The 17,599-nt window shown below is 37.5% G+C and overlaps 1 protein-coding gene and 1 non-coding gene across 2 annotated transcripts in view; one reads left to right on the forward strand and one right to left on the reverse strand.

Moving 5' to 3' along the window:
* PKHD1L1 (PKHD1 like 1) overlaps nucleotides 1–17,599 on the forward strand; it is a 144,993-nt gene that overhangs the window by 13,077 nt on the left and 114,317 nt on the right. The window contains exons 5-12 of the mRNA XM_028534074.2: nucleotides 1,862–1,919; nucleotides 3,772–3,865; nucleotides 6,638–6,691; nucleotides 7,218–7,291; nucleotides 8,191–8,233; nucleotides 14,066–14,136; nucleotides 15,476–15,586; nucleotides 17,142–17,231. Coding sequence (XP_028389875.1) covers nucleotides 1,862–1,919; nucleotides 3,772–3,865; nucleotides 6,638–6,691; nucleotides 7,218–7,291; nucleotides 8,191–8,233; nucleotides 14,066–14,136; nucleotides 15,476–15,586; nucleotides 17,142–17,231 — 595 coding nt within the window. The remainder of the gene's footprint in view (nucleotides 1–1,861; nucleotides 1,920–3,771; nucleotides 3,866–6,637; nucleotides 6,692–7,217; nucleotides 7,292–8,190; nucleotides 8,234–14,065; nucleotides 14,137–15,475; nucleotides 15,587–17,141; nucleotides 17,232–17,599) is intronic.
* Nucleotides 11,526–11,663, reverse strand: LOC114514926. The gene has a single exon (XR_003686146.1). It is a non-coding gene; the product is annotated as a U4 spliceosomal RNA (small nuclear RNA).

The raw sequence follows: 17,599 nt of genomic DNA on the forward strand, positions 1-17,599 counted from the left end.
CTCTTGTGCATTGGGGCCATTTTTAAGTAAAATAAGTGTTATTTAGAAACAAGGATTGCCATACCGGGATAGTTGATCTCATAACCAAGATGGCTCCTAAGTGACTGATGGGCAGGGAGTGTGGACACTGTGGAGACACTGGACAAAGCGATGATTCATATCCTGGGCAGAACGTAGTGGGACGTGTGCAATTTCATCACAATACTTAGAAAGGCACACAATTAAAAACTTATGAATTTTTTTGCTTCCAGAATTGTCCATGTGATATTTTTGGACCCTGGTTGACCCTTGGATAACTGAAACTGTATATAAGGGAAAGACCACTGTACTTGTTTTTAAGCATACAAATTGACTTGTATATATCTTAGTTATTGAGCATTCTTTATTTTGCCCATCAGGTCTGCTCTTTACTTATTTGGTGTTAATTTTGTTTTTTCACACTGTAGTTTATTTTCCTTTTGCAGTAGTTGTTACTCATTTTGCTTTTGGAAGAGAAGTCGGTGTGTGTTTACTCAGATAATAATAGTGATAATCAATATGTAATTGTGTGCCAGGAACAGCAGTCGAAGTATATTATAATTACTAGCTCTTGACTGTCATCATCATCCTATAACTGTACAATAATATTATTGTCACTATTTTATGGATAACGGAACTGAGAAATTGCATTTACCTGAAGTCATCCATCTTGGGGTGGTAGAAATCAAATCTGAATTCAGACAGCCTAACTCTGAAACTGGACTCTTAATTACCATCCCCTCCTGCCTCATATATGTGCTTGAATATATATAACAGGTATATGTTAATTCACTATTCGCTGCCATAACAATTTACCCAAACTTAGTGACTTACAACAGCACAGCTTCACTACCTTTCTGCTTTGTAGGCTAGAACTCATCAGGGTGTCAGGAGGTCCTGTTCTTTCGGGAGGTTCCAGGGGAGAATCTGTGTCCCTGCTGTTCTGTCGTCTAGAAATGTAGGTTGCCCACATTTCTTGGCTCATGGTGCCTTCCTCTGCTTTCAAAGCCAGCGCTGGGGCTTGAGTTCTTATCACATGCATCACTCGCACCTTGCTTTTCCATTGTTATACTTCCTTCTTTGATTCTGGCTATTCTCTCCCCTCTTTTACTTGTAAGGACTCTGGGGGGTCACATTGAGGCCAGCCAGAGAACCTAAAGTAACCTCCCTATTCTAAGATCAACACATTAGCAACCTTAATTCCATCTGTAACCATCTGCCATGTAACTTAACACAGTCACAGTTTCCAGAGATTAGGGGCATGGACACCTTTAGGGGCCTCTACTCTGTCTATCACACTGTATTTGTTTCCATCACACTAGTGGCGTCCCTGGAATCTTGTTCCCTCCCTGTCCTTATCTGCTGTCACAGCTCTTAAGAATTATAACTGCACTGTTCTAAAGAATGTATCTAAAGTTTATGTTGACAGACTTTTCCCAATTTTTGCTTCTATGTTTTTTGAAATATGCATTGTTATATTTCTTCCTGGGCTTATAGTTCAAAGAAGACTTTCTTTAATTTTATTCTACCAGATCCCTAAAAGTCTTTGCCAGAGAGCCTTATGACTGTGGTTTGACTTACACTGATAACAAAAGGATGTTTGAATTTGAACATTCCAAGCTGGAAACATTTTGAAATGAGAGAGGGTTTTTAGGGGATAAGAAGAAGATCTTGAATAATCAGAATAATATTCTAAACCTTATTTCTTCGATGTAAAAAGGAATATTTGCACAGTTATTTCATGGATACAGTTTAAATATATGTAATGTAAGAAGCAGGGATATTCCTTAAAAGTAGGAATAAAATAGAGATAAGTCTGCTTATCAAAAGTATTATTTTACAGGCAAAAAGTTTCAGAACCCCAACAATACGGAGCATCACACCTTTATCTGGGACTCCAGGTCTGTTATATGACAGCTGAACTATCTCTTTGGTTTGTGGTAATTAATTAATTTATTTTTTAGTGTATAAAATTATTATAATATCTGAAAATTTATAAATAGTAGTTTCCTGAACGTATGATAACTTCCAATATATATTATAAAATGATTTTCAATGGCTGCATCTGAATCTACTTTAGCGTATTTAACTTTTTTCCTATGGGACATTTAGCTGGTTTCCAGTGTTCATTACAATAACTATAATTATACCGGTTTATAATTCCAATAGGGATATGTTAGAATGCCGAGTTCTGTAACCTTGACAATTCTATGTACAATTTTTCCAAGTACTTACATGAAAAATGTAAGTTTTAAAAACAATTTCCAATTCTTTGACTTATGTAGTTAAATTTATTTTACATTTACTGACCATTTGTATTTTTTCTTTTATAAAGTACTTGTTTTTCTTCTTGGTTTAAATTAAGGCTAGTCACCATTTTTAATGTTAGATTGTGAGAAAACTTTACATTTTAAGGATATTAACCATTTATGTATAATACATGTGAGAAATACTTTGGAATTTATCATTTGCTTTGAAATTGATTAATGATTTTTCTGTCATTCAAACACTTTTAATTTTTATTATTAATTTTTAAAGTGTTATATTAATAACACTTTATTAAAAGTGTTATTATTAACATTTTTAAATCAGCCCTGGCTAATGTGGCTTAGTGGATTGAGTTCCAGCCTGCAAACCAAAGGGTTGCTAGTTTGATTCCCAGTCAGAGCACGTGCCTGGGTTGTGGGCCAGGTTCCCAAATGGGGACACACAAGAGGCAACTGCACATGATGTTTTTCTCCCTCTCTTTCTCCCTCCCTTCCTGTCTCTCTAAAGATAAATAGGCCTGGCTGGCATAGCTCAGTGGATTGAGTGTGGGCTGCGAACCAGGCATCGCAGGTTCAATTCCCAGTCAAGGCACATGCCTAGGTTGCAGGCCATGGCCCCCAGCAGCTGCACATTGATGTTTCTCTCTCTCTCTCTCTCTCTCTCTCTCTCTCTCTCTCTCCCCTCCATTTCCTCTCTAAAAACAAATAAATAAAATCTTTTAAAAAAGTTACCTGCTTTAAAAAAAAAGATAAATAAAACCTTTTAAAAAGGTTTTCAACCTTTTAAAAAAATCTATAAATCATAACCTTTTATTTCTTTTGTTTTTATGCTATAGAAGACCCCCAACTCCCAATTATATAAGTATTACATAAATTTTCACGTATTTTTAGAGTTTGTATGGTTTTTTAAACTTTTTTAAAGATTTTATTTATTTATTTTTAGAGAGAGGGGAAGGGAGAGAAAAAGAGAGGGAGAGAAACATCGATGTGTGGTTGCCTCTTATACACCCCCTACTGGGAACCTGGCTTGCAGCCCAGGCATATGCCCTGACTGGGTATTGAACTGGTGACCCTTTGGTTCATAGGCTGGCAGTCAATCCACTGAGCTACACCAGCTGGGGTGGTTTTATTTTTATATTTAATTTTTATTTCACCTAGGATTGATATGTTTTTCTAGTGTAGAGACTCTTATTTATTTTTTTCCAACTAAATCACCTATGACCTCAGTGATATGTATTGAATAATTCATCCTGTCAGAAAATACCTCTTTAATCTACAAGTATTTACAGATACTTTCTTAACACTAAATACTCATTTATGTTTTAGTGTGTTTGCTAGAACTTTCAGAAGAATGCTAAGCAGTAGTGGTGAACATGGGATATAAATACTTGGCCACTCCTCCATTGGAAGACCCTCTCATGTTCGGGTAGTAAGTGTGTGGGCATGTGGGTACATATCTCACACAGAACTTTGTGTTTGTTTTTAGGCACATTAATAACAATCCAAGGGAGAACCTTCACTGACGTCTATGGAAGTAACACTGCACTAAGCTCAAACGGGAGAAATGTTAGGATTTTGAGGTAAATTATTGGTGTGGAAACATATTCTTATAACTTATAGACTGGATTGTCCAAAAATAATGGGTCAAATTATGTTGAAAATCACTACAATGGGATTAACCAGTGTTCTTTCAGCCAGACCATGGAAGAAAACTAGCCTGTTGGACGGTGCACTGACGTGGAAGCATCATTCTTCCTCTCTGATAGATTGATTAGAAGGCACATGGAAGCAAGTGCCGGAGCAATCGAGTTAAAGTCACAGAACTTTATTACAAGGGGATGTTGTTACTTAATCTAACTGCCTCATATTGCACACATGAAGAGAAAAAACAACACTCTGAATTCTAGACATTCAAGGCTTTGTCAGGGTCAAGAGGAGAACCCAAGTCAGCTAACATGTCACTTGGCACTTTTTCTACTGTACCATGGTATACAGGAGAGCGCCAAAACAAATGAAGAAACAACAACAACAAAACATCAATAACTTATTACCAGCCTTGAGTTTGAATTCTGGTTCCTTCATTTACCAGCTCTGGACAAAATGGTAATTATTGGCTAGTTACTTAACACCCAAAACAATGGTCCACATTCTAGACTGGAAACAAGTACTTGGACAGGAGTTCTCACCCTGCAGCATAGGCGGGGCTATCTCAGTATTGCCTTACAGACGTAAAGTCTGTTTCCTACAGCAGGAAGTAGAGAATCAGTCTCATGGCTTCTGAGGTATTTCATTCTTACTGAATACATATATTAAATGGGTAAGTCAAACAGCAATTCAGACAGCACGCACACATGTACATTTGCATATGTAACTTTGTGAAACATACAATTTGAAAGGTTTTACTAAATGAAATAAAGTTGATTTATTTGGCATTATGTGAGGTATAACTCAATTAAAGGACACCTGCATCATTTTATAATCCAGAAGTTTTCATGCTGATTTCTTACATATAAGAAAAGAACTACTAAGTAGAAAATAAATATTTAACATTTTATATAAATGGTTTAGCATAAATAAAGATTTTTTTAATTACCATATGACTGTTATGAATGGTTTATATTCTAATCCTTAGATGGAGTTTTCTAGGTCATCATTTTCCATAAAACTGCCAAGAAATAGAAGGCTCACCTTTAAAAAAGAGATTCCTTTCCCCCTCACTGTAGCTGAAGTTAATCCTGTTTAATACAAATGAATGGATGAAATTATGTCATAAAGTCAGAGAGTTGAGGTCAGCAGGAACCACAGAGGTCGGGCTACCCAGCCCTTACACTCCGAAAACCCTGAAACACTATGTATACATAGACAAGGAATTTCACACACTTACTAATGGGAGGTGAGGAGATCTTCGACCCACATTTATCTCATTTCTACCACATTAATCGTGACAGTAGGGGCCCCCGAGGCATTACATTGTGCCCGCATGCCCTTAGCAGGAGCAGCAGAGCAAGCGCTGAGCACGAAGCCAAGACACCCTGGTCCTCAGGCTGCTTCTGCTACTCACAGGTCTGGTCACTTCCACCAAATCTCTGAACTCAGACCAGGGACAAATTATAGAGGACATGCAAATGACTAAAATGATCTAGTGCCTACCAAGGAGTTTTAAGATGAGAAAAATTAAAATATATGTATGTACTTAAGGCTAAATAGTATAGTATTACCATAGACAGGCAATCCCAGACCTCTGAGGGAATTCCTGGGTATGCTGAAGAGTGAACAGGGAGCTGACTGTGTGGGTTTGAATTCTTGCTCTACCCCTTACTGGCCATAGGTGTGGGCAAGCTACTTACCTTCCCTGTCTTGGTCTCTTCATCTGTGTAGTGGAATGGTAACAGTTGCTAACTTGTAAAAGATTGCATGGATTGAATGTAGTAATTGCCTGTGTTAGATGCTACAATTATTAAGTGCAATGAGGCAGGAGATTACAAGGAGAATATGAATCCATCCATCTTTAATGGGTACAATAATTCAGGTTACCTTCTTTATAGACCTAATGCAATGACCAAATGAAAGGATTTATATGTGAAAGTATAATTCAGAGTTCAAAATTCTCTGAAAACAGAAGTCCTTATATTTTAAGTTCAGGTTTGTGCCTGGCCCTACCTCGAGTCTATAATTTGCTGTCACAGACACTGGGTGGTTTATTATGCTGATGCAAAAAAATACTATGCTCGTCAGTAACCTGCAGGCCTCCAATGCCATCAGGTTCTATTGGCCTTGAAGCAACGTGTTGACCTAATCAGCTGCAGAAACGCAAAGACAGACGTCCTCTCTCCAGCCTTACCCTGTCCCTCCTCAGCTTCTTATTTTCATTTCAACCTGCTGATGCCGCTAGACATTCTTTTCATCCTGATTACTCTGTGGGGACTCTGTTATGGACTTTGTTGAATTTCTATAATGTGAATCCTACTACAAAATTATGTTTTGAATTTGAACTAATGGAACTTCAGATGGAAGAGTCCCCATTATCTGTTTCAATGTTTTGTCTTCCCATAGTACTTCTCACTTGCTAGCACACCAAATATGTTCTGATTATCATCTTTATGATCTGCCTCCCCAAGTCAGAATGTCAGTCCCACAAGGGCAGGGATCCTTGTTTTTTTCACTGACATGTTACAATACCTAGAAAAGACTGTTATATAACAGGTGTTCAATGGATGTTTGTCAAATGAATAAGTGATGGATAATAAGTGATTGAGAGGAAAAACATAAGGTGACATTAAGTTGGTGGGAGGAAAACATTTTGAAAATTTATCAAACATAACTTGTTCTTTTCTAATAAAATATTTATGCAGAGTGTATATTGGAGGGATGCCCTGTGAGCTTCTTATACCACAATCTGATAATTTGTAAGTAATCCAAATACCTTAATTTTCTTTAGAAAAATAAATAGTAGATATAAACATCCTAAGTTCAAATAGTAATTTCTAGCAAGATGAAAGAGCTGAATGCTTTATAAAACAACATAGAGTATAATATTTTATAGTAAATTAGCAAGAATTTATATATTTAGATATTACCTGATATCCTTCGTTATCTCCAGTGTAGTTTGATAGGAACTATTATTTAGATTATTATGAGAAAAATGTTTTGAGAAATATTTTTATCAAAATAATTGTTTCTGGTAGTATTCTAAAGTTTAAGAGGAATACCAATAGGGATGGTCAAATTAATTATAAAATATTTAATTGTTCAATGAAGTTCTATTCAACTATCTTCAACCAAAGCTGGGAAATATTTCAATTTCACAGAAATCATTTCTGTATCAGTTTCTGTCTGGATCCCTATTCTGAAATGCATGTTTTTAAGGGAAACATAACATTTTAAAATTTTCTGTCAATGTAAGCTTTGAAATTAACATATATGTTTTATTAGGTATGGTCTAAAACTAGACCATCCAGGGGAAGACATGGGTTCTATGGTCTGTAAGACGACTGGAACTTACATCGGTAAATATTGACCTTCACTCTTCATGTGTCCGAAAGGCCTGGCTCTGTTTCCTTGTTTTTTATTCTTCTGCAATGTCCACCATTTATTAAATACTAGCATTTCCTCTTTTCCTTGGCTTCTTTTCAGTTTCATGTAAAGATGTATGAATTGCCTTTTTCCTAAGGTTTACATTTAAGGTAAGCTTCTTCAAATTTCTTTCTTCTTCTTCATCTGTCATCCAGAAGATTCCATGACAAATTTAGCTATTTCATTCTATTTTTCCCCTTGCTCTATCTACCCCATACACATAAACCTCTCAGTCCCTGAATGAGCTTTGGTCCCTTCTGACTCAGGGCCTTTATGAGTTTCTCAACCTGAGAATTTCAGATAAAATGTCTTGTCTTTAAAAAAAAAAAACTTTCCCTGATCTCTGTCTTACATTTTCAAAGCTCTTTCTTCTTTTCCTTGATAGCTTTATCACAACTTGTAGTGGTCTGATTGTGTCATTGATCTTGGCTGGCTGTGTCCTCCCCCAGACAAGATGCTCTGTTAGGAGAAGAGCAAACTGTGTCCTCACTCTGCATCTCAGCCCACGGCAGAGTGTCTGGCCCAACTAGATAGCTGTTGAATGGATGAAAGAATTCTGGAGTTAATATGGTGACACACATATATGTTTTTTGATTATTCTTCATTTACTATTATAGTTTGTCAGGTTTTTCTGGTTTTAACCTTGAAACACCTCATTATGTATATATTAAAGTAGTAGTTCAGTTGTCATTTCTTTGAGGATTAATAGATGGTTGTATAATTACAGTTTTCATTTGCAGTTTCTTTGCTTTTCAAATCAGCTTTATAATATATAGTTATTGTTCTCCCATGATTGAGAATCTAATTGATTGTGTATTTTAATTAATTCCAGGTCATCACAATGTCAGCTTCATCTTGGATAGTGATTATGGAAGGTAGGTCATTTTGTAAGCAATAATTTTCATAATTGATTTAACTGGGTAAATAAAATAAAAGGGTATATTTACTTTGTGCCCTAGATCCAGAGATTAAAAAATTAATTACTCTCATCCCACAAATTAACGTCTAAGGGGTCTGCAACTCCCTTTCACTCTCAGTTCTCTGCAGTGGCAGGGCCACCCACTCCCGGTGCTTCTGCACGTGTGTGGAGACATTTATTGATTGTCACAGTAACTGGGGCATGTTAATGGCCTTTCGTGGGCAGGACCAGGATGTGCCAAACCTAAATGAATTGTTCTGATGCTATGACAAAATGTCATAGTGTCTTCCATTGAGAAAATGAGCCAGTTAGCAGAATTCCAGATAAATCGTATTATTTACCCAAGGAATACTAATATAGCTATAGCAGGTCAACAACAGGATGGGTCTGTTGATTTCTTTTTGTCTCTGAGGAGAGACTCAACTATTAGAAGTTTGAAAAGAATGGCAATATTACAATCAAAGTAGATGTTATACCTTGTTAATGCTCACAGACTGCAGGAGAAGGCTGATTTTTGTTCCTTGCCTATGTGGAACTGCAGTTGAGTTGATGGGACCAAATCCATTGTTGTAGTTTTCAGATCTTCTAGTTCTAGACATCTAGAGGCATTAGGTTTGCAGCAGAGTGATACCTGGGCTGGATGCTCTATTATAGATCAGACCAAAACCATGAGCATGTTATAGTTCAAAGACAAACCAGAGTGGATGATATGTAACTAATAATAAGATTTACCTTTGTGATTTACAGGGGGCAAATGACTTAGAGTCCCATGAGTTAACTGTCATTTTCTACAATGGCATGATGTACATATAACTTGAGAAGACAGGACAATAGGATTTTATTGAAAATATTAGAAAACCACATTAGAAGCAACAATTCTTAAGTTAGAAATTATTTCTTAGAGTGGAGTTGTGTAAGTTCTTTATATATTTTGGAGATTAAACCCTTGTCTGAGGTATCATTGGCAAATATATTTTCCTGTACAGTTAGTTCTCTTTTTATTTTGATACTGTTTTCCTTAGCTGTGCAAAAGCTTTAAATTTTGATGAGGTCCCATTTGTTTATTTTTTCCTTTATGTCCCTTGCTCTAGGAGACAAGTCAGTAAAAAAGTTTCTGCATGAAATATCTGAGATTTTCCTACCTACGTTCTCTTCTAGGACTTTAATGGTGTCACGCTTTATATTTAAGTCTTTTATCCACCTTGAATCTATTTTTGTATAAGGTGTAAGTTGGTGCTCGAGTTTCATTTTTTTGCACGTAGCTGTCCAGTTCTCCCAACACCATTTGTTAAAGAGGCTATTTTTATTCCATTTTATGTTGCTGCTTCCTTTGTCAAATATTAATTGACCGTAGAGGCTTGGGTTTATTTCTGGGCTCTGTGTTCTGTTCCATTGGTCTATGTGCCTGTTTTTATGCCAGTACCAGGCTGTTTTGATTACAGTGGCCTTGTAGTATAGTTTAGTGTCAGGTATTGTGATCCCTCCTACTTTACTCTTCTTTCTCAAAATTGCAGCAGCTATTCGGGGTCGTTTATGGTTCCATATAAATTGTTGAAGTGTTTGTTCTATGTCTGTGAAATATGCCATTGGTACTTTAATAGGTATTGCATTGAATGTGTAAATTGCTTTTGGTAGTATGGACATTTTAATGATATTAATTCTTCCAATCCATGAACACGGTATATGTTTCCATTTGTTTGTGTCTTCCTTGATTTCTCTCCTCAGTGTTATGTAGTTTTCTGAATATAGGTCTTTTACCTCTTTGGTTAGGTTTATTCCTAGGTATTTTATTTTTCTTTTTGCTATTTCAAATGGGATTTTTTTCTTGATTTCTGCTTCTGCTGTTTCATTGTTGGTGTACAGAAATGCCTTTGATTTCTGGATATTGACTTTGTATCCCACTGTTTTACCAAATTCATTTATTAGTAACCCAATTAAAAAATGGGCAAAGGACTTGAACAGACACTTCTCCAAGGAGGACATACAGAAAATCCAAAGACACATGAAGCGATGCTCAATATCGCTAGCCATCAGAGAGATGCAAATTAAAACCACAATGAGATACCACTTCACACCAGTCAGAATGGCCATCATAAACAAAGCAACAAACAACAGGTGTTGGAGAGGATGTGGAGAAAGGGGGTCCCTAGTGCACTGTTGGTGGGACTGCAGATTGGTACAACCATTATGGAAAGCAGTTTGGAACTTCCTCAGAAAACTAAAAATGGATCTGCCTTTTGACCCAGCAATTCCATTGCTGGGACTTTATCCTAAGAACACTAAAACACCAATACAAAAGAAACTTTGCACCCCGATATTCATAGCAGCACAACTTACAATAGCTAGGTGCTGGAAGCAACCTAGATGCCCATCAGTAAATGAATGGATCAAAAAACTATGGTACATTTACACAATGGAATTCTATGCAGCAGAAAGAAAGAAGGAGCTCATACCCTTTGCAACAGCATGGATGGAGCTGGAAAGCATTATGCTAAGTGAAACAAGCCAGGCAGTGAAAGACAAATACTACATGATCTCACCTTTAACAGGAATCTAAACAACAAAACAAAAAAACTAGCAAAATATAACCAAAGACACTGAAATAGGGGATAGTCTGACAGTGGCCAGAGGGGAGAGAAGAGGGAATTTCAGGGGGGAATGGGTAGGGATTACAGGAACAAATTTGGAGGACACATGGACAAAAACTAGGGGTGGGGAGTAATGGGGGGAAGGGGGGAGGGTTGGGTGGGTGGGCTGTAATGGGAGTAGGGGGGAGAAAACTGTACTTGAACAATGATTAAAATAAAAAAAAGATATTTGCTAGTAAAGCCATTGGGCTTTAAAATAAAGACTATTTAGGCAAAAAGAAAGAAAGAAATGATTTCTTGAACTATATATGGGTCTCTTATGCTCTCAGTGTCATCATCTTCAGGCAAGAAAAATGAACTCTTCATTCTGAGTCTATATAAAAGGTACTAATTGACAAATCTATCATCTGTCTCCCAGAGAAATAATTATCCAGAAATAGAAGGTTTGAGTGACAGTGATTGAATGTGATTGATAAGTGTACATAAATCAATATACTGCATTAACATGCCCCAAAAATTTCAATTTAGAAAAGCCAGTAAATTTTCACATAATATAGGGAATTGCTGCATAGAATTGTTGATTCTGTGAGCTTGGCTTATAATTTTTTAAAGCAAATTTCTGTTCTTTTATATTGTATCAGAACTGATATTGTGTTTTTGTGTATTTTATTGTAGGAATTTAAGGTAACTTAAAAATAAGATATTTACTACATAAAAGCCCATTTTTAAGATTTTAATTAGCAATAATCACGCCTTGGATAAACCTTATTGGCTATGATACTGCCACTGCGCAAAGCTCCATTTTTAAGATTTTAAAAATGCCATATAATATTTTACAAATCTTCAGGGGCATTTCTGAGTATCAAATGAACCAAATAAAGACCACTGCGGCCCCCATTCTGTGTTTCTTTTAATAGCCAACCTTCCTTCCTCTATTACCCAAGTTCAAACAACAGCTGTTCCAAACTGATAAGGTTCAGATGAGGCTGCCTTAATTGAGAAATGCCTAGTCATTATCATTGAATTAGTGAAAATCATCTCAATGTCATGCCAAATAAATTACATTCCAACTTTATGTCCGGAGGCAGTTTTCCCACCAACTTAAGAAGCAGAGAGAATTTTTTTGATGCAGGTTATGACCACAGGCAATATTGTTGGAATTCGCATTATTTCAGATCTTTAGTAAGTCAACTAAAGGCTTATAACATAAAAATATAAAATCCAGTATGAACTTCTTAAATAACTAATTTAGCAAAAAGTACTTCCAGGGACTCTAGCTTTTCTTCCCAATATTTCAAATAACATTTATTAACAGCACAATCTTTTTGGTCTCACCCAAATGTTAATTATGATATCCTTGGGGAGTGGCAATGTGATTAAATGGCCTTCATTATTTCTGAAAACATTTTTTAAATACTTTATTGACTATTCTATTACAGTTCCCCCAGTATTTCCCTCTTTGCCCCCCTCCACTCAGCACCCTCCACTCCCTCAGGCAATCCCGCCACCACTGTTCAAGTCCATGGGTCATAAGTTCTTTGGCTACTCCATTTCCTATACTGCACTTTACATCCCCATGCCTATTCTGTAACCACCTATTTGCACTTCTTAATCCCCTCACCTCTGCACCCATTCTCTCACTCACCCCTCCCATCTCGCAACCATCAACATGCTCTTCGTATCCATCATTCTGTCTCTGTTCTTCGAGTTTTGCTTAGTTTGTTTTTTAGATTCAATTGTTGATAGATATGTATTTATTGCCATTTTACTGTTCATAGTTTTGATCTTCTTTTTCTTAAATAAGTCCCTTTAACATTTCATATAATAGTGATTTGATACCAGACACTTTAGTTCCTCCCTGTATGTTACTGGTCCCTTCAAGCTGCTACCCTGGGCTGGAGCTCAGAGTTAGTGAGCCTATGTCGGTGTATGAATTCTTTAAGAGGAACTGCTTGGGACTCCAGAGGTTTCTTCCACCACTCAATCCCCACTGGTTTATGCCGTCAGAACTTATGGGGACTTGTCTTCCTGGCACTGGAACCCCGGGGCTGAGGGGGCCTGGCAGGGCGCTGGGACTCCTCACTCCTCAGATATCCCTCCCAAATTCTTATCCATCACATGTGTGTGTGGGACCAGTGTTCCGTGTCTCCACACCCCCTCCCAGTCTGGGTGGGTGTGGATTCTTTAATTCCGTAGTTGTCAGACTTCCATTCAGCTTGATGGCTGATGGTTCTGAATGGTGATTGTTCTATAGTTGAGTTCCAATTTTGATATGGTTGTGCAAGGAGGTGAGCCATATTTACCTATGCCTCCATCTTGACCTGAACGGGACTCTTTAGTTTTCAAGTGCATTGTATAACACACCTGGGTTAGATTTACAGGGAGTTAACTGTTGGTCTCAACTACAAGATTTGCATTATAGATCGATTCTATAGATTTTCATTCCTTGTGTTCTGGTTAATTATGATGAATGGATGTGACTGTTAATATTTGAATTTCATAACTTTTCTAATTATAGTTCATTGAAGTAGTCAGGGAACAGCAGTTTCTAGATTCAGATTCTTTTCCTTCCCCATCTCCATGCTTAATTCTGGTGGATTGTTTTTAACTTGCTCTCATCCACCGTACTCTCATGCGAATTAGTAGGTCCGGAGGCAGAGTTCTGGCTCAGACTACCGAGGTGCAGGTTCCGTTTCTGCCACTTACTCTCTTGTCATCTAGTGTAAGGGGTTCATGTGAGGATTGAATTGCAATAAATTAAAATATTTTTAAAGTCCCAACTGCTTACATCTCTTGGCAGGATACCCGGCAAGGGTTCAGTGGTTAGTTATTGTGACACAAGGAGGGTCGCAGAGAGAGCTGGGGCCAGCAGAAGAGCCCAGCCTTTGTCCTCCTGATTTTATGGTGATAGAAATTCTTACTTTATTGGGTTCTAATTTACATGTAATAAAACATACATATTTTATGTGTGTAGTTCAGTAAGCCCTGTCAGATGTATGTCTGTGTAGTATTTGTGTACTTCTGTAGTTGTGGAACCGATAACTAAATCAAGACACAGAACATAACCTTCCCCAAAAGTTCTGTCCAGCTGCTTTGCAAATTATAAGGTGACTTCTATTCCTAAAAGAAATAATTAATAACATTTTCCTAAAATAAAGCTTGCACTGAAAGTAAGAGTTTTTGAACTTTTTCTTAAACAGGAGTTTCCCACAAAAAATGGCATATTTTGTGTCTTCTCTGAATAAAATTTCCATGTTTCAAACATATGCAGGTAGGTGACCCTTGACTCTGTGTGTGTGTGAGAAGAGAGATGTATATACTTCATTCCATTACATCAAAGACAATAGTGACTTAAGGTGTACTGTATTATTGTATGTACATCTGAGAAGGAAAAACCCCTGAGAAAGGGAGTCTAACAGGAAGCCCTGTCATTAAACTAGGACCCTGAAGACTATATTCCTAGTGTAAGGTTGACTGGAAAATAAACCCACCACGCTAAAAGACATAGAAGGGAAACGGGCATGTCTCAACATTAGCTGCTGGATGGAGGAGGAAAAATATTCTGCTGTCAATCTAAACCACAAGCCAATACTCTCTCAGATATATGCCCTCAGTCCAAGAGAATCCTCAAGCAGATTAAATTTATTTTAATGTACACAGGTCTCGGGCTGGTAGCACTACTAGGAGAGTGTCGGAAACAAACACAATTCTTCTTGAAAGAATTTTCCTTCAGTCTGGTCAGGAGTGCTGGCATCGGCACACTCAGATTTCATAGCAGTTCAATGTGAAACAAAGGTGTCTTAGAATCAACCATATATGATACAGCTTGGCTTTTTCTGGAAGTTTATTTAATGTGAAACTCATATGTAAAATTACATAGAACTTTGATGGAATCTACTATAAGTAATGCACTAGGCTCTTTTACCAACATAGCTGAAAATTTTGTATATAAAGCTACCATATGAGAAAAATAAAAATATAAGATGTTGGCCCATAAATATACAGATTCATCCTTTAAGAGCATAGGGGAGATGAGGCTACTCTTCTGTTTTCCCATGTTTTCTTTTTTTAAAAAAGATTTTATTTATTTATTTTTAGAGAGGGAAGGGAAGGAGATAGAGAGAGAGAGAGAGAGAAATATCAATGTGTGGTTGCTGGGGGTTATGGCCTGCAACCCAGGCATGTACCCTGGCTGGGAATCGAACCTGGGACACTCTGGTTCCCAGCCTGCGCTCAATCCACTGAGCTACGCCAGCCAGGGCCCCATGTTTTCTTTTGGCACCAAACATCTATGTTCAGCCCAGGTTTTCCTTACTCCCTGGATCCTCCCATTACCAGTGTCTCCAGAGGACCATTCTCCATGAAAGCCTGGTCCCCAGGAAATGTAGGTCTCTATGAAAGCCACACATACTGTCCTCTGCAGGGTTGTATCAGAAACAAAATAACAAAACACCTAACCCATTGATTTGGTAACGTAAAACCTGCACTAGTGGTAGTAGGTGCTATAGCTAGGTAATTTAGAAAAAAAATTAAAAGCAAGCATTTGGGTTTATGTGTAATATTTATGAAGTTTTAGTTCATGTGTTTTTCCTCACCCCACCCCCCCCCAGAGGTCACTAGGATTTCACCTTCACGAGGAAGCATTCAAGGCGGCACTCTGCTAACGATACATGGACGGTTCTTCGATCAGACAGATGCCCCAGTCAGAGTTCTAGTTGGAGGTATTTTTCATCATTTTCAATATCCTACTTGACAAGAACAAATTCTGTGTTTTCTTTAATAATTTGGAAGAAGAATAATCATCTTTTCTCAATCAATGTCTTAAAGTTAAAGCTGGGTATTTTCACGTAGGCGTTTGGTTCTGGGTCTTGATGCCTTTCCCACTGCACCCAGCAGTGGGGGCCTCCCCTTGCAGCCTTGCATGACCAGGCCTTGGGCTCTGAGGTCGGTACCAAAAAGGCAGGGTGTGGTGGTGGCATGGTGTGGCTGCCATCCACAAATTCCTTGCCACACTTCTAGACATTAACAAATTCTTAAATGTCATTCTTGAACTGTTGTTACTTCTCAATGGGTTGGTTGATTATGAGTACATTTAAAGTAGTATTTAGGGGTACTCTCCTCATCCCCTTCTCAGATACTGTGCTCTTGTTTGGGCGTCAGTAATTATCGATGATATTGGTCTTGCAACAAGCATTAATTGATGCATCACATGGCCACAAATATACATAGGGATTGGTTCTCTGGTTATGCATCAGTTTTATGGGTCTCGTCTAGATCTGTTCAGAGGTAGGGAACTATGCAACTCAGAAGGGAGATGGGGGTAAACATAGTAATGGGATCTTCCAGTTCAGTCATAGTGACCTAACCTCCCTGGACGAGCAGGGAAAAAGGTGTCAGCCTATGCTACTGGCACCTCCTTTCTCTGAGACAGCCCTCTGCTCGGGTGTTTTCTACTTTGAAGGAATTTTCCCAAGCCAGGCAACATGTGATTTTAAGAAGAGAAATTGATATAAAGCAACCTCATCTAACATTTACACAGTATTTTTCCTATCCCCATGAATCCTTGCTGGTAACCTGTATGAATAGTAAAATCTAGACCATAGATTTTAAAGTCTTATGTATGTTTTCTGATGTTTTAAATACAAGTGTTTTGAATACTAGAACCAGGGACATAAATTATTTTAAATATATGTAATGTGTTTTATGATCTGATGTACAGTTGATATGCAAATATAAGTTTATTTTTTACCATATTTCATTGCTGTTAACATGAAAACCAGATTTGAGATTTTAAATCCTCAGTATTTCTTGAAAATAATGATTTGAAAATACTACTTAGAAATTATTATCCCTTTTGTTTTCATGTGAAGAACTTGGACCAAACTTTTTTTTTAACCTAAGAGAACTGAGATCACCTACTTTTGTAAATTCTTAAAATTGATTTTCTTCAAGGCTTCGCCTTCGACCCAGGAATGAAATCCCTTAATGTGACATATTTTTATGAAATGTTTAATTTTGTTTCTCAGAAATTGTGAAATTTTCTTACTCAGACTTGAGATATCTTGCCAAGAAAATGTTGCCTTACCGAAGTATGACAGTTAGTGAGTGATAAGCTTTAATGGGGAATATATGAAGAAATGAGCCCCGCCCCCACCCAGTATCTTTGCCTCTTGCTTGTGTGACTTTGTTTTAATTGAAAAAGTGCTTCAAGATAGGCAGGTGTGATTTGCATTATGAAGCTCTGTAGTAATGGCTTTGCACCTTGCTTCTCTACAGGTCAAACCTGTGATGTTTTGAATATCACAGAAAATAGTATATGTTGCAAAACACCCCCAAAACCTGCTATTCTCAGAACTGTACATCCAGGTAAGTTACCAGAAAAGAGAATGGCCATTTCTACATTTACTTAAGAAGACTATTATTGATATATATCATTAACATCTTAGTGCGTTTTGGCTCCTATACAGAATGTCATTGGTTAGATAGCTTATAAACAACAAACATCTCTTTTCTTGTAGTTCTGGGGGCTGGGAAGTTCAAGATGTGGTACTGGCAGATTAGGTGTCCAGGGACAACTGCTTCCTCATAGGTGGCCCCTTCTCCAGGGGAAGTCCCTGGAGTCTTTTTGACAAGGGCACTAACCCCATTTATGAGGGTTCCACCCTCCTTACCTAAGTGCCTCCTTAAGGCCCACCTCCTGCTACCATTACATTAGGCATTAAGGTGCAATGTGA

This window comes from Phyllostomus discolor, chromosome 7, assembly GCF_004126475.2.
Source record: "Phyllostomus discolor isolate MPI-MPIP mPhyDis1 chromosome 7, mPhyDis1.pri.v3, whole genome shotgun sequence".
In the NCBI taxonomy this organism is placed as follows: domain Eukaryota; kingdom Metazoa; phylum Chordata; class Mammalia; order Chiroptera; family Phyllostomidae; genus Phyllostomus; species Phyllostomus discolor.